This window comes from Diabrotica undecimpunctata, chromosome 7, assembly GCF_040954645.1.
Source record: "Diabrotica undecimpunctata isolate CICGRU chromosome 7, icDiaUnde3, whole genome shotgun sequence".
In the NCBI taxonomy this organism is placed as follows: Eukaryota; Metazoa; Arthropoda; class Insecta; order Coleoptera; family Chrysomelidae; genus Diabrotica; species Diabrotica undecimpunctata.
This window is the reverse complement of record NC_092809.1, coordinates 119,379,581-119,398,194: the sequence shown is the minus strand read 5'-3', so window position 1 is coordinate 119,398,194 and position 18,614 is coordinate 119,379,581. Positions and strand designations below refer to the sequence as shown.

General features: G+C 31.4%; 1 protein-coding gene across 2 annotated transcripts in view; it reads right to left on the bottom strand.

Moving 5' to 3' along the window:
- Hsp110 (heat shock protein 70Cb) overlaps positions 1–18,614 on the bottom strand; it is a 54,130-nt gene that overhangs the window by 28,545 nt on the left and 6,971 nt on the right. Inside the window, exons 3-8 of one of the 2 annotated variants that reach the window (XM_072538062.1) lie at positions 17,374–17,557; positions 14,037–14,328; positions 13,140–13,342; positions 12,504–12,712; positions 10,415–10,595; positions 5,857–6,194 (exon numbers count right to left, since the gene is read on the bottom strand). In XM_072538062.1, the coding sequence (XP_072394163.1) occupies positions 5,857–6,194; positions 10,415–10,595; positions 12,504–12,712; positions 13,140–13,342; positions 14,037–14,328; positions 17,374–17,557 (1,407 nt within the window). The remainder of the gene's footprint in view (positions 1–5,856; positions 6,195–10,414; positions 10,596–12,503; positions 12,713–13,139; positions 13,343–14,036; positions 14,329–17,373; positions 17,558–18,614) is intronic. The other variant, XM_072538063.1, reaches the window with a different exon arrangement.

Here is an 18,614-nt window from a genome sequence, read left to right as displayed (position 1 = left end):
TCTCCTTGATGAGTCATCTGCTTAAAATATTTCTTAGAGTCATCCACAACCGAATCTATCAAAAGTTAGATATCGATATTAACGATACACAGATGGGATTCAGAAAAGGATTAGGTACAAGAGAAACTCTCTTTGCCTTAAACATCCTAACACAGAGATGTCTAGATGTTAACCAAGAGGTACACGCCTGCTTTATAGACTTTGAAAAGGCCTTTGACAAATTACGCCACAATAAACTCCTGAGGGTGTTTACCTTTTGTTGTTGTTTGTTTCCACAAGAAATAGAAATACGTAGAGGAGTACGACAGGGTTGTATATTGTCAGCGCTGTTGTTTAATATCTACAGCGAACAAATATGCCAAGATGCTCTCTCACATGCAAACGAAGGGATAATAGTCAATGGAGAAGTTATCAATAACATTCGATATGCTGACGATAATGTGATAATGGCAAGAACAGCGGAAGATCTACAACATCTAGTTGAAAGTATGAACGAGATATGTAATAACTACGGCATAAGGATGAACGTCAAAAAAACCAAAAATATGACCTTCAGTAAGAATCCAATACATGACACTAGTATCGCAATAAACGGTACCCAACTCGAAAAAGTAAGCGAATACAAATACTTGGGAACACTCATCAATAAAACAGGTGACCAAAATCACGAGATGAAAAGACGTATTGAAATTGCCAGGTCTACCTTTATAAAAATGAAAAAATTATTTTGTAATCGTGATATTAGTATTCAGCTACGAACTAGAATGTTAAAATGCTATCTATTCAGTACTTAAACAGAGTAATGTTAAAAATCTTGAAAGCTTTGAGATGTGGTGCTACCGCCGTATACTAAATATAAGTTGGGTGGATAAAATTACAAATGAAGAGGTAATACGCAAAATAAATAACAATCCAGAAGTTATACTGAATATAAAAAAGAGAAAACTTGAATACTTAGGCCACCTGATAGGACCAAAGTACACATTCCTACAAAATATAATGCAAGGAGAAATCCAAGGACGCAGAAATCCAGGCCGTAGAAGAATGTCCTGGATGAGAAATTTAAGAGAGTGATTTTGCTGTATCACTAACGAATTATTCAAAACAGCAGTAAACAGCACTCAAAGAAGAAAGAATCGATAGTTTTTATAATATTTAGGGGAACTTCTCTATTATACAGAAGATGTATTATATCTTTGAGTCTTACTCTGTCAAACGCTTTCTTTAGATCAGACACAGAAATGCTGGTCTATTATACTCTAGTGATTTTTCAGTAATTTGCTTTAGAACGAATATTGCATCTGTACACGATATTCCACTACGAAAACCCTGTTGTTCATCTGCTAAACTTATCCTCTGATTCATTAGCACTTTGTAAAATTTTAGTTGTAAGTTTTAATCTTCGATCTTGAACCCATCAACATTCGCAATTGTAGTAAAAACAAAGGTATTAATTAATTCTGAAAACTATATTTAACACTGAATAAACAAAAAGATCAAGATGACGGAGGACTGAGGTAGATTTCTATTCAGTTTTTTAGATTATAATCTATATATTTGCTTATATGAAATGAAAACACTTATTTCTGATTACTAAGGTTTAAATATTTAAATGTAGATATTATTAGACAAGCTGTAGGTTTCCAAAATTGTAAAACTCACGATTATAACTGTATAGTATAGCCAGTTTGATATAAAAGGGAAGTATAAAAACGTCCATAGTAATATTAGCCTTTATCTAATTCTTATAACCAACGTAAGTTTGGATCACATGTTTTGGCTTATTTCCTATAATACGAATAATGACAATGTGCAAAGATCCAACGGATCTACTGTATTTATGTTGCTCAAAATGTTCAATAATAGAAATTGTGAATTTTCTGGCATTTTTCCAGAGTCTGCGCGAGAAGCTGTATTTTAAACGGTCACTCCTTATTTTAAATTACATAAATTGCATAATAAAATATAGGTATTAATTGACAATTTGCGAAAAATTTGACTCTTGATATTAATTAACAAAAGAGATATTATGTTTGTAAAAAAAAATTACTAACTTTGTTTCTATTGGTCGTAAAAGCTTTTTTTGTGTTAAATGTGTTTTTAATCACTTTTGTATACATAGTTAGAAAGATGGATCATAAAAAATTACAAAGTTATTCTATTTGTTTATTAGCAAAAAACACCACTTTTTTTAACGGCTTATTTAGAGTATTTTTATCGTTACGACTTTGCTCTCAAAAATGAATCGTTTTAAAGTTATAAGCAATGAAAGTAGAAAAAAAAAACGATGTTTTTAGTAATTTTTAAATATTTTAATTTTTTATTAATACTCCCAACCTATTTGAGAGGGAGGATAAGTCAATTATTATTACTGAAGTTATCACCAAGTCTGACGTCATAATGGGCGGGGGTTTTAAAAACCTTTCCAAACATTTCTAATTTGTGTGTATTTATCCTATAAGAAGTTAAAAATATTGTTTTTTTTTAATTGTTTGAAGAATAGATATGGACTTTTGGTTATGAACATTCATTCTGTGTGATTCATATTATTTGTTTTTCGTGAATTTGTGAGGTAAGAATATCAAAGTATTAAGATATTTACTATGAATGTTCATATTTTAAGGTTATGTGATTGTATGATTAGATTAAAACTTTAATTAATTTTTTACTGTATTTCAAGGTATTTTGTTGTTGTTTTTATCAGGGGAATTTCAAAATAAATCAATACATCATTGAATTTATTTACGAAGTTGAAAAATATTTAACTTAATGTTTTTTCTTTTTTCATTGTCAGTGACTTTATCCTGTTAAATACTAAGATATTCGTTTTCTCATAGTTTAAGTTGTAATATAACATTATGTGGAAACATTTCTATCAAATTGCCACAATGAGTGTTTAAAAAAATGTTTTTTGAAAGTTGCAACAGTTTTTGAGTTTATTTTTTAGATCTGGGCATATAATGACTAGTAAAAATGTGTTGAAGATATCCAGTATTACTGAATTTTCAGTAATGACAACAAAACTACTATTAACTATTTAAACTACGAGAAAACGAATATATTTAGCCTTTTAAGGGATAAAATCACTAGCACTTAAAAAAGATTAAAACATTAATTTAAATATGTTTTAACTTCGTAAATAAATTCAATGATTTATTGAATAATTTTGTAATACCTCGATAAAAATTTTGTAATACCTCGATAATTAAAGTTTTAATCAAACCATAACATAACCTTAAAATATGAACATTCATAGTAAATATCTTAATCCTTTGATATTCTTACCTCACAAAATCACGGACAACAAATACTACCATTTGCACAGAATTAATTTTCACTACCAAAAGTCCTTATTTATTCTTCAAACAATAAAAAAAACAATATTTCCAACTTCGCATGGGACAACATACAAAGTTTTTTAAAACCCCTGCCCATGGTGACGTCAGAATTTAGGTAGTCCATTCCCGACTTATTTGAGAGAAGCATAAGTAAATTATTATTACTAGTAAATAGAAGTTGAAGTGATTATTAATTGTTAGGAACATAAAAAAGAGCTAACTTAATGTCAAAAACGAATGCAGAAGAGTGAGGAGAGATCTCATCCTTATAATATTAGACACAATCATTACCATAATTTACAAGAATGGAATACAGACACATACATCAACGACGTGTGTAGAAGTAGAAGTACTGATTGCTTATGAAATGTAATTGTAAACGTTACAAAAGGACAACTAAAAATCTTTAAATGAAATATAAGAAGGACCAAAGAAATATATTAAAAGATCAAAATTGTGAACAGGGTTAGCACAGGGAATAAGATGGTAACTGAAAATATTCAGATGGGCAAACGATGCGACAGAAGGAACCGATGGAAGTAGATATAAAATGAGGTGTGAAGAAACACGGGAAAGAAAATAAAAGATTGAAAAAAGGTAGAGGGAAAAACTCAAAATTTCTAATGGAAAACTGATCAATCAACTGCTCGCTAATTATAAAGAAAATTTTTATTTTCAAAAATCCTTTATAAAAGGTATATATATTCTAATAAAACCCTTTCGGGCTAAATCACAGAACGTTTTTGGACTAATAAGTCCATTATCAGTGCATTTACCAGATATACATGAGTGAAGTCACTAAATATGTGGGTAAAAACCCTTTAAACGATATTAAATGTTATTACATGTTTGTTGATAAATTCAAATGATGTTAAATATTTAACAGATTTACCGTTATAGAGAGACGTTTCTCGGGGTCATCAACCCTTGGGAGTTTTGCGTTACCATGTACATCTGTGTAACACTTAAACATCATTTGAATTTATTAACAAATACGTAATTAGTAAGAATTAATATCATTTAAAGGGTTTTTACTCACATATTTGGTGGCTTCATTCATCTATACCTGGTAACTGAACTAAAGATGGACTTATTAGTCCGAAAACGGACAATCCTAGCATTGTACGGAAAATCTTGTCCACTTCTAGCATTGTACCCATTTCCTGTACAATCTCCGAAATAGGTATGATCATCTAACTTTGTATAAAATAATCGTTGTACAATGTTCGAATTTCAATAAGTAGCGATGCATCCAAAGTTTGAGAGAATATAACAGATATCGATTCATATCGATTTTTACAATTATTTCTCATTTTATTTTAAAGGCAAATAAAAATAAATGAGGTAATAAATCCATAATTAATCATGGTTTCTGACTTCTGAATTTTAGGATTAAATTATTCTTGTAATAATCTACCAATCAGTTTAAAATGACCCAGGAGGAGATTTTTAATTTACACACAGTTGCACACAGGATTTTATCACATTATTGATTCCAAAAAGAACAAAACTATATTATATAAATAATACAAAATATTTTCAAGTTGCTTGTCAATAATAATCGATTCAAATCGATGAGCATTTAGATAATCATTTTTAATTTTAACCATTTCGGAGATTGTACAGTTTTGAGGTACAATGCTAGAAGTAGACAATATTTTTCGTACAAAGCTAGGATTGTCCAATTTCGGGCATTGCTCGTAACATATAACACCTTTTATAAAGGATTTAAAAAAGAATTTGTGACTCATGGTATACAACAACTACAGGAAATTCATTTTCTTTGTGGATTATAAAGAAAATCAAGTAATAACAAGTACAGCTGGCGAGTATCATACAGTTTGATCATATTTATATTTCATGATATCCATTTAATCTAATACTGTTCTGATCTAACAAATACTCTAAATTAGTTACTTCACATTAGTGTTATCTTTGCGCAAGCTACGAAGCTATTCATGTCTCATGAAATTACTGCATGTATTGTTTACAGGTGAAATTATAAAACTAATTTTATGCCACTTATTTTAAACATAAATTTGGCTTTGAATGTATCAATTGAAGTCCAGTTAGGTATATTTTTGATTTGAAAATGTTCAGTAGCTCCTAAGAGTGAAAACATTGCAAAATAGGTAGGCAAATGAATCGAAATTCTCTTCTACAATATAAATATTGCATTCTTTAAATGAATACTTCTCCTATGGTCAAGATAAATGTTGATGAGTTTATACATATTTTCGAAAATTTAAATAAATACGGGCTTCACACAGTGATTGTATCAAAAACATGTAAAATTGAATTAAGTTATGGTATTGCTTATATTATTCGCTAACCGATAAAAAACATAAATAAGCAAAAAACCTGCATTGCGAAACTATCGAAGCTACGGTAAAACAGCATCATAAAAATACTTTTTAAGGTCCAAATTGTGAATGTAAGTAAAAGAACAAAAAGTGAACAGTGGAACGAAAAACGAAAAAGGATTGCCGGGCCAGCGTCGCCGGGACAATATGCGTACCCCGCTGAACCAGGCAGATATTTTCTTCGTCCAGCTGGTGCCGGAGCCTACCTCAGGAACAGCACCTTCTCCACTGTTGGCTCCTGTTGCTTCGTTAGTCGTTTCCATAGATTCTGCACCCTCATTAGTCTGCACACCGCCATTTTGTTGGTCATTACTGTTCACCTGCGCCTCTTTCTGTTGTTCTTCCGGACTCTCTGGTTCAACTGACTCTTTTGCTTCGTACATACTAGCACTCGATATAGACATGATTCCATGAAGGTTTACTCGGACTTTTACTTTCACTTTCTGCGGCTTTCCTTCAGAATTCGGTTTTATGTCTTTTATAACCCAGGTACCTAAAATTTCATAAAAGAAAATGATAAATTCAAATTAAACATTGATATTAAAAAAAGAGTTTTTCAGCCATTGTACTCAAACATTATTTTGATGAGAGCATTCAATTTTCTTGAGTATACTGACTTTTTAAGAAGGCTTCTAACCAGTCATAACAGGTGACGTAATAATGATAGATGACGTTACAGAGTCATTGTGACCGATAATTTTAAATGGAAACTTATGGCAAGTGATGTCTCTTTTGAAAGGTATTGAATATACTTTTAAGTTGATTCTGATGAATAAATTAAATAAGTACTAAAATTATAGTTCCGCATTTAATTAATAAAGATTTTAAAGCTTGCCTCTGATAATCTGTCAAAAAAGATGACATTTCCAATTCTCTACTTGTTACCTTGCTAAGTTTTTGCACAAGTGTTTATAGCTTGAATATTTAGTTTAATTATTGTTTAACGAGATGTTTAAATGTTTACATATGCAGAATAGTATATACTGCAGCCGACAAAGTAGCAGCTACCTTAATAATTGGTGAATGTAGAAACAATTTCCATGCAGCAGAATGTCTTTTTAATGAGAGGTAACCCGATTGCCCTATGTCTATGACTTATTTAAGGGAGTTTGAAGAAACAGATAGTGTTCCAGATGACAAAAAATCTGGTCGACCAACAATTAGTGATGAAAAAAAACTGACATAACTGCAGAAATGGTAGTGAACCCTACTTCTTCTACAGTCCAAGTTGCCTTTATCTGTGGAATCAGCCAAAGAACAGATAACGGGGTGTTGGCTAAAAACAAATTTCATCCATACAAATTAAAAATTGTGCACCAACTTTTAGATGATGAGCCCGACCAAAGACTAGAATTATGTGCAAATCTGTCCCAATCACATTAACCAACAGCCAGATTACATAAAAACAAAATATTTTAAAGACACAAGTACTTTTTCCCTTAATGGAAATATTAACAGAGACAATGTGACATTGGAGTAACACAAATCCTCACATCTTTCGTGAAAAACCTACTCAATTTCTAGAAAAAGTAAATGTTTGGGCAGGTATTTTGGGTAACCACATAGTTGGGTTTGTTTTTCTCAATGATAACTTAATCGGTGAAGTGTATCTAGAGATGTTACAAAACGCAATTGAGCCGTTAGGTCTTGAAATTCTGGAAGATAATCCAGATGAATTCAGCAACTTGAAAATAAAGTTTTAACAGCTCAGTCACTGGACTTTACACCATTAAATTTTTTTCTGCGTGGGTACTTGAAAGCTGAGGTTTATGCTACCGAACCCAACAGTATTGACATTTTGAAACAACGAATTAATTGTTGAAATAATTTAGGGCAATTTCCGCTGACACATGTGAACTATATATAAGAACTGGTAAATCTTTATTAAATAAATTAGAAAGTACAATTTTAATATTTATTTAATTTATTTGTCAAAACCATCTCAAACCCAAACAAAATTAGTATGGTAAACTTCATTCGTTTTACATATTCCCATACGTCAACATACACACGTGAAAGCCAAACAGAGTCGTACTAAAGTATATTATATGATTTTTAAAAATATTTACTTTTGAAACTATTAGTGTAAGAATTTCTTGAAATTTAATCACTGTGAGCAAAATTTAATGTTCATTTCAAGGAAAATGTGCTAATATAATATGGAAATACGTGCTTGGCGGAGGAAGGCGATGGATAGGGACGACTGGAGAAAAATTCTTGGGGAGGCTAGGACCCACACAGGGTTGTAAAGCCAAAATGATGATGATGATGTGCTAAAATAAAATATTCATTAACTGAGAGATACAAAATAAAATATTCATTAACTGAGAGATACATAACAAAGTAAACATTTTGAATAAAAAAGCAACACGCTACAATTTGAATTTAAACAAAATGGCAAGTTCGGATCTGTAACATGAGAATCCGTCTGGCTTAAGGCAATAAATTATATTTAATAGCCTCTTGACGAATGAGAGGGCGAATATCAACACCTGTTCATGTTTACAGATGGGAATTTGCTAAATGAATCAAACGAGATATCACTTGCCATAAGGCCATATTTAAAATTATCGGTCACAGTGACTCTGTAACGACATCTATCACTATTACGTCACGTGTTGACTAGTTGAGAAGCCTACATACGTTTATTTCCTCCCTCCAAATTTCAAGAGATACTAGGGGTGAAAGGGGACTTTTGGTTAGCACTGTATATTCTTTTATGTATATTTTTAAAAAGTCTAGTATTTTATAAAAAGTGCAAAGAACACATGTCATAATTCGGGTTCAGGGATGCATTAAATATTCAAGAGGCACTTTTTGCAATACAAGTTTCCCTTCAACGATGTAGATGTTAATTATGTTTTGTTTTTTTTTTTTGTAATATTTTGTTGATTAGCAAAAAGCCTTCGAAAGAATAAAACATGGCGAACTGATGGAAATATTAAAATTACTTGCTATAGACAGCAGAGACCACCATAATAAACAATATCTATTACAAACAAACTGCAGATGTTGGAGTTGGGAATCATTTAACAGATGACATAAAGATAAAAAGAGGTGTGGTACACGGATGTATACTGTTCCCATTAGTATTCAATATATATTATTGGTGATTACATTTCATCCTTTCTACCCGCCCTTTTTCCTGGCAGCTTATCCGCCTTCTGTATGCTCCTACCTTCTCCTCCTCCATCCATATATGTAATGGAAGAAAGTCACATATGACCTCATGTATGACCTATGTCACGTAGTCATGTAAAACAAAATATAAATCATCATCAAAGACATGAGATGATACAATAGTGTTTTCCAATACCATAAGAAGGTCTGCAAAACTTAATGAACAAAATAACGAAAACAAGTAGAAAATATTGACTGGATATAAACACCAGCAAAACCAACCTAATGATCATCAGCAAGGAACACATAACTGGAGCAAATGTTTATGTGAACCAAATGAGAATTGAACGTGTCTCACAATAAAACTACTTGGGAACTATAATCAATGAGTCGTGGGACAATACCCAAGAGATTAAATGTCGCATCTGAAAGGCAAAAAGTGCATTGTGTTCAAGAGCCATGACCTCACCCTACAAACAAAAATAAGGCTCCTTAAATATTACGTGTACTCAGTGCTTCTGTACGGAGTAGAAACGTGGACATTGAAGGCGGAAACTCTATCAAAACTTCAGGCTTTTGAGCTATGGTCATACAGAAGGATCCTGAAAATACCATGGACAGACAAAGTCGCCAATGAAGAAGTACTGCGGAGGATGAACACAACCGCGGATTTGGTCAACATCGTGAAGGGCCGTAAGCTGTTGTACTTGGGACATATAATGAGAAATCAAGGCAGATACGAGCTACTTCAATGCATTTTGCAAGGTAAAATTAAAGGAAAAAGGGCCCCAGGACGAAGAAGAATATCCTGGCTTGCTAATCTGACAGCATGGTATAGAAAGACCTCAACACAGCTATTTCGTATAGCAACCAACAAAGTCATCATAGCCAGAATGATCGCCAACGTTCGGAACGGACAGGCACCCTAAGAAGAAGAAAGACATGAGGATGTACACCAATATGAAACCAGGAATAAGCATCCCTAATGTTGTCTTACACCAGGCTACAAAGATGTTGAGATGGAAAAACTCTTATGGAATGACATTTTACAACACGCTGCCTTCTACAATTACTGCATTACCAAATTTACAATTAAAAAAAAACAATCAAGAATTTTCTCATCAGTCAGGCATTTTAGAGCAGTGATGAATTTTTAAATTTTAACTTTAATGTTAGGAACTGGGTTTTGGATTGATGAATCCTATTCTGTTTATACCTGGGAACCCAGAGTGTAATGTTTGTCATTACTAATGTATGCATTATTTTATATTATGCCTTATTTTTATAATATATTAGGGATGTTAGGGATATAAACAAATATGTACTCATATTTGTGAATCAATATTTTATAATATTGTTTTATGTATGTAAGTACTTTATTGTATACTAACATGAATAAACAATTTGACCTTCATGAAGTCGGTTGAGGGGGTCAACATCATAAAATATGGTGAATAATGAAGATACTTAAATATATATTCAATGAGAAACTATTGTGTTACTAAATATTCATGAGCATAACTAACATGCATATGTCATTGCCAAATTATTCTAAAATAAAGTGGTATTTTAATGTACCAGAATTTTTCTTACCTATATCATTATCAGGATATGGGATGTTGCCACTGTATTTTGCTCTAATGGTAAATGGTTCCTGTCTATAGAACGTCAACATTCTCGAGAATGGAACTGCATGATTAAGAGGGAATGCCTCTATCTCTCCAGCAGATTCTCCTCCTGGACTTGCATCCCATGCTACAGAAATCGGGTACGCCTAAAAGCATAAATTTGCATGAAAAATGAAGTTCACTTTATATGAAAGATTACTAAGAAAAAAACATACAGTATAAATGCCGGAGAATACAATTTCATCTATAGTGGAGTACCAAAAGAAGAACAAGCCCAGTAAAGACTAGCGATATTGAGAAAAAAGAAATATTGACATAATAAATACAAGAATAATGAAGATACATAAACGTAATGGCAATGAATATGGACGCCTATAGAAGCACACTTTACTGACATTTTTGTGTATAAAATGTTAATTATAATGTTAAAAACATTAATTTTTTGCGTTTTATAAATTTAGACATCAAATCCTACTCATGCGCCATGGTTTTTTGGAGAAAATAAAATGTTATTTTAACTTTTAATAACTGAATCTTTTTAGAAAAAATATTGTAATTCAAATTTTTAATTTAAATGTGTACAAATCTACGAGTAATATAATTAAAACTCTTTTCTTAAAAAATAAAAATAAGATTAATTAAAAATCAATCACTGGGAGAAAAAGCCCAAAAAAATTCTAAGGTGTTTCGATCAAAAAACAATTCCAGATCTCGTTACTATGCTAGAATTGCTTTTAAACACTATACCAAAGAATTCTTTTCTAGAATTTTAAAATTCATAAGTATAATTTCAGATTTTAAAATTTAAAAAATAAGTCTCAAAAAACGCCTCTCTGAAGCTCAACAAAGGAAGACGAGGAAAGAGGAAAAAATTTCTGCTGGTACATGGAGCATAGCAAATCCCAAGAAAACCAAATCGGCAACACCCGAGGATAAAAGGAGGCTTCGGGAGAATACCATCACTCCCCTCGCAACAGAGTTGCTAAAAAAGCAAGGGGCACTAACGAGCAGACTAGGTCATAAAACAATGTGACAAAAGTATTCAGAATAGCGATAGCAAACAGTTGGCATTGATATTTTATTAAGCGTGGATGCATAAGTTAAATAGCTCCGTTCGTACTCCTTTCCCACTTCACCACTCCCCTTATAGAAATGTCCTATATGCGTCTATATTCATTGGTAATTGGAAGAAGACTAGCATTTATAATAATATTCAAAAACTATCAAACAATTAGATAAAAGCAGACTCCTTTAAAGAAATTAGAACAGATATTGAAGAAATAGGAAAAACAAGCAAAACTATTACTTGGGAACTTCACTGGCTGAAGAAAGAGATAAAATAATTGGTCAAAAGGGAAAATATAGAATAAAAATTCACGTAATTAATAACGAACGGAGTCTATGAAAATAAATATATTCACACATAGAGCTATTAGAAGTTGTGAGACAGAGAGGTAGAGGAAAACCGAGGAGAAGATGAAAGAACTGTATGGCAGAGTACTTAGGAAAACCAGTACTTTGTGCTCAAAACAGTGCTCTGAAACAAATAAATTCTTTTTTAACTTATGCCTTAGGTCTGTAATTTTCTGTTAGACTTAAATAGGCTCAAATCCGTTTCATTTTAATGTGGATTTCACCTTAGCACCGAGATAGAAGTAACACAGTGCAGGTTTAGGCAGATAAGGTGGATGGCCTAACAGTCAAATGCTGTACTTGACTAGAAACCTAATGACAAGTAATGTTGAAGGTGAACAGGACTCTTCAGTCATCTTTGATGTCTACTTAGTCATGTTAAAAACATTTACCCACCAATTTTCGAATAAAACAGAGAAAATAACTCTAATCAAAACTAAAACTAGTACTATACAGATTTATTTACAGAAACGAGTGTTACTGCAATTCAAAAAAGGCTTTCTACGCTAAAAAGAAGACTTTATACTAAACAGTTATCAGCCATTAGTGTTTGGCTCATGTGTAGTTCTCCATTCATTATTTAATTACCTTAACTGGTAAAAATCACGAAACAAATATGAAAGTTTCTATTTTACATTTACCTGAACATCTGTCACGCTGAAATCCCGAACTCTTATAGCAGGAGATAGCATAGCACACTGTAGAGCACAACCACGGCTCACAGCTTCGTCTTGATTTAATGTAGTACTTGGTACTTTGTGGAATACTTTCTCTATCAATTGTTTAATAGCAGGTACTCTGCTAGATCCGCCCACTATTTCTACAGAGTGAACATCATCCAATGACAATCCTACAACAAAACAAAGTTTCAATCTACATTCTGATAATAACTAAAATTAGATATTTTCTAATCTTGTGGTGCCTAGCGGAATTTGAGCACGCGAAAGCTCAGTAGATGTACTACATTTAATAATGTAGTAGATAAATTATATACTACATTTAATTTAGTGGAAATAAATCATAATTTTAATTGATATATTTGACATTTCAATTTCCATCTCGGAAATCAGGCTCAAAATACAAAAAAAATTAATTTTTCATCTGCCGTGGAAATATAAATGACAAATATAACGACTTTTCAATTAAAATTGGGGTTTATTCAAGAAAATAGTTTCAGAATCAATAAACTTGCAATAAACGTAAAATAAAACATGTCGCTGTGTTTATATATTAACAGCTTTTACAAACTTAAAAAAAGACTGCAGATAAATGTTTACCTGATTGTTTGAGACATTGCTTTAAGCTTATTTCAACTCTTTCAAACAGATGAGCACATAAAGTTTCCATATCTACTCTCTTCATGTCACTGGACACATCTTTATCGTTCATAAAACATTCTATGTTAAGTGGTAAGGTTGTAGAATTTGCAGACATCTGCTTCTTTAACTTTTCTACCTCCGTAAGCAATCTTAGAAAAGCTCTGAAATATATAAATAAGAGTGAATATAATTGATATGAATGAATCAAATATGCTAAGCTGAATAAAAAACGGCTGCTGTGAAATGTTAACAAATTTTTAAATCACTTTTTCATTTATGGAATGTAAAACGAAAATCTTCCCAAATTAATTAATCTAATTCAAAGTTATGTTTTATTAAATAAAGTTGTGCATTTTCTTAAACTCCAACGATGGGAACAAAATTTTGTTTTGCCTTGTATTTGACCTGCAGAATGAGTCTGCAGAAATATGAATCACGTAAATTAATATGGAATAATTTTCCTTCTACTTATCCCAAAAAATATCAAAATTGGGCCATAAATAAAAAGGTTATTAATAATTCAATGCAGCAGTTTTTACGAAGCTGAGTGTATACAATTGTATGCTTTTAATTAGTATGTATTCTTGAAATTAATTAATATGGATTATTCCATAAACTTCATGGAAATACCTTTAGTTTTTAATTTTTTATTGTCTGGTTTTATCTGAATTATTAAAATTACTTTACATGATATATTGGGATTGTTCTGCAAAATTTTGTATCAATATTATGATTGTTTAAATAAAACACTCTGTAATTTGATACTTACTTAATTAGAAACAGAATTCTGATTAAAATATTTATTATTTTCATTTTACACTATTATTTAAAATGATTAATGAAAATATATTTTACCTTGGATTAGATTTTGCATCAATGTTGTATTTGGTTTGGAATTGTTTGCAAAAATGGTCAGCAATGATGAGATCAAAGTCCCTACCACCTAAATTGGGATCTGAAGCAGTGGTAAGCATCTTCAATTTGCCCTTATTAAATGCAACTGCAGAAACTTGTAAGGATGAATGACCACAATCAACAAAGATAATGTTACGAGGTTTTTCTTCAGGAGATGGTAAATCCTGTTTGTAAATACCATATGACAAGGCTGTAGCTGTTGTTTCATTAAATAACCTTAAAGTATTAAGACCTAAAACCAAAAATTATATGAATTTTTCTAATTGAAAAATGTTTAATTTTATACAACATTACTTATCAGTAAATTATTATTAGTAAAATAATCACATTGTTTCATGTTTTTACAATTTCTTCTGAATTATTTTCTGAATTTTGTGTCACATTGTGTTCATATCCTTTTTTGCCAATTAGTATCCATTTACTCCGATTTTGTCAATACAAGTAATAATTTTCATGAAATATAATTGTTTGCCATCAATGTTTTTTTTTCTATTTACAATATATTTAATTAATGCAAAACTAAACTCATAATTAGGCAATATATCTTCTAGTTAATAGGCTTGTCACATTATTTTGATAAGTTAATACTTTATGCATCATGCTCATGACTGGAAGACGGCTAATAATTATTGACCTACATACTCGATAAATACTTTATCACTTATGAAACATAATTAGGCTAAATAAGTGGTAAGTATACAAATAAAAATAAAAATATTAAAGGAATATAAATTTAGGGAAAAAACTGATCAATATATAGGAAGGGTATAGAATCAAACCTAACTTTCTCCATCCAAGGCCTAAATTGAGTTGTTTATATTTTCTGAATTTGTTTGTTGAACTCTACATGAATCCAGAACTAGTTTGACTCAAAATTAGCTTTATCCAATATAAATTCAATGTTAAAAGGAAGCTTTTGAATCAAACCTATCTTTCTCCTATGAGAATTATGCGTGAAACCCGTCTTTCTCCAACTGACCAATGGGAGGCGTGTAAAGTGAGTGGAGAGGACTTAATCGCTCTATTTGTCTGATGCAAGGTCAATGTTTGATTGCTACTTTTATCAGCTATCAACTTTTAATACTAACTATTTGCATAGTTTTTTTATTTTAAAATAAGTAGTATTATAGTAATAGTTTTCTTCTATTCATAATGGATGTTCAAGTAACTCCTGTAGGACCTGGTAAAAAGACAAGAAAAAGAACACTGATGCAAAATGAATGGGCAAGAACAAAGAAGAAAAAAAAGCTGTAAGTTGAGATAATTAAATTTTAATTTCAGTCATAGTTAGTGATATAGATATTGATTTGCAGCTTGTTTTGTTATTAAAGTGAACGATTCAGGATATCAGAAGATTCCACCAAAGATTATATCAACACAAAACAAAAATTGAGTAAAACAACTTTATCGTGATGCACATAGAAATGCACAGTATTAAAAGAAGATGACCTAAAAACAATATAAACAAGGCAAAAAAAGCATGTGTTAAGTACTTTATCACTAACCGGTTACAGGTAAAAATACCTGTATGTCTTAATACTTTCTTAAAAACTGTTTAAGTTTCTAAATGTCGAGTAACCTGAATTGGCCACCAATATTATGAGTCTGATGGAGCACTAATGTCTGAAAGAAGGGGTGGATTTAAAAAACGTGATAAATTTCTGTCAAAGAAAAATAATGTAATGCAATTCATAAACAAACTTAAGGCAAGCGAATCACACTATTGCTCCAATCCGGGTGGTAGGAAATATCTTCCATCTGAACTTAATATAAAAAAGTTATGGAGAATGTACTTGTCGGAAACGGAAGATAAAGACTTGCATGTAACTGAGTGGAATTTCAGAAATTTGTTCAATCGTAAATATAATTTAGGTTTTGGTACACCTGTTGACATAGGTTCAACATACTTAGAACTTGAAGAAAAAATGAAGATGTGCAAAGACCAACAAGAAAAGGCTACACTCATGACTCAGAAAAGGGTACACAATTTGCGGTCTCACGCTTTCTATGACTTACTGAAAGAGAAAAGCGAAGGTATTCTTATATTATCATTTGATTGCCAGAAAAATCAGCCTTTGCCAAAGTTACCAGATCAGGCTACATATTACAGTCGCCGGATATATCTAAACAATTTCACTATAGTTACAGCGCACTCGAAATCCACTTTAACTAAAAACAATGTAACTGCTTATACTGGACAGAAAATGAGTATCGCAAAGGTGTGAATGAAATTTCTTCTTGTGTATTCCATTATTTAAATTCACTAGATTTGGTCTCTTCTAAGTACACGACTATAAGGCTCATGTGTGATGATTGTGGTGGGCAGAACAAGAATTTGATTTTAATTAGTATGGTCACATACTGGTTTTATAAGTTAAACTGCAATAACATCAAAGAAGTTCAGTTAGTATTTCCAGTGACAGGGCACAGTTACTTACCTGCTGATAGAGTGTTTGGAAATATAGAACAATTAATAAAAAAGCGAGAGACTATAATATCATCCAATGAATACATAGACCTAATAGTACAGTTTGCCAAAATAAAAAAAAAATTGATGAAGACTTAGATGTCTTCGACTTGAAAGCAGCAGCTGACCAAATTATCAAATCATCATCATCATCATGGTAAACGAACAAAATCTCTAAATTCTTTCAATTCCGAACTAGTGATTATTCCTTAATCAAATTTAGTAAAGTACGAAAAAAAAAGACAATGTGGACACACTAATAAAAAACATGGAAGTAACTGGAGAAGTATTGAAGAACTGCAGTTTTATCTTCATATTATTGACGATAGAAATGGAGCAAATGATAATGTTGACCCATTTAGAATTTAATTACTAATGGACTTTTTAACAAAGTTAAGGTTTTCTAATTTTTCAACAATATTTTTTATACTAATACATCTTATTGTTTAAGCTAATTACTTTTATTCTATTGAAATCAGCAAAAAACAAAAGTTGTAAAATTTTATCTCCAAAAAGGGAATTGTTTCAAAACTTGCTTTCTCCTAACGAGTTTGGAGAACATCAAAACATTCCAAAAGTTTGTTTCAGAACTTGTTTTCTCCAAACAAAAATGCTAATTATTTAATTATTGACGAAAGTTGGATTTCACTCATTATGTAGTATTAATTTCTATGATTAAATTCTTCAATATGAAACTTAAATCCATGTGATAACTGTAATGGCTTTTTTTTAATAAGTTTTTAGTGATTTGTGACAAACGAAAATTTTCTCATACTCCTCATATGTAACATAGAAATTTAATAGGCTTACCTGCTATGGCTGCAGAATCTAATAGTGCCTTCCTCTCATTGTTCGTAAAGTAAGAAGGAACTGATATAACACAATCATTTATGGGAGTTTGTAGAGCTGTCATAGCAATATCTTTTAATTTCGTTAACAACATGGCCAAACATTGTTCTGGTGAAAATTTATGTTCTTCATTTAAATAATTTACCTAAAATTAAAATTTCTTAATGTATTAAAAAAAATTTAATAGTATTCTGACAATGTAAACCCATGAACAAACAGACAAAAATAGTCTTTTTTACATAAATCGACCCTCACTACAAAAACTGTTATAACTCCTTTTTTTCCATTTTTGAGTTGTTACATATTATATCCTAATATATGCAATACAATGTGAATTAATATAAATATCATATCTATAATATTCTATAATACTGTAATTTTTGTAAGGAAGAACGGAGATACAAAACAATGTTCTTATATACGATTACGCTTTCTGAAACTTTTGTTAGCACTGCATTGCTAACAGTCGGGGCTATAGGGTGGATGATTTAACAATTCAATGTTTTCAAGCTCCAAAAACTCTATTGTCTTTTAGGCAGTCTGAACACTTCATTATGTAGGATGATTCGCCATTGTGTGTTGTTTTGTCAGAGTTTTGCGATAACTTCTGGTAAACAAATGGTTATATACCAATCAAAAGTAACCGTTCTTCGGTCTTCTAAAGCAATTGTTGCCTCATGACCAGATTCTGACACAAAAGTTGTGACCATTTTGTTTGACACACTTCGAGAACGGATCACTTTTGTTGGTTTTTTCTCCAGTTCATAGGAGTAAATCCAAGATTCATCGCGACTAAGAATACTACATAGGTTTTTTAAGCTTCCTTTGTTGAACCGTTCCAATGTTTTTCGACACCAATTAATGCGAACCGCTTTTTGATCTTCTGAACGGATCACTTTTGTTGGTTTTTTCTCATCGTGAAACACCCACACAGCGGATTGGCGTTTATTTTCCGGTTCATAGGAGTAAATCCAAGATTCATCGCGACTAAGAATACTTCAAACGTTTTTTAAGCTTCCTTTGTTGAACTGTTCCAATGTTTTTCGACACCAATTAATGTGAACCGCTTTTTGATCTTCTGTGAGCAAATGAGGATCCAACGGTAAACCAACTTCCTAACAGCCAGTTCTTCATGAAGGATCTTTTGTAGCGAGGTCTTTGAAAAGTCCTCTATCTACAGGTACGATTAGCTGACGAACCAC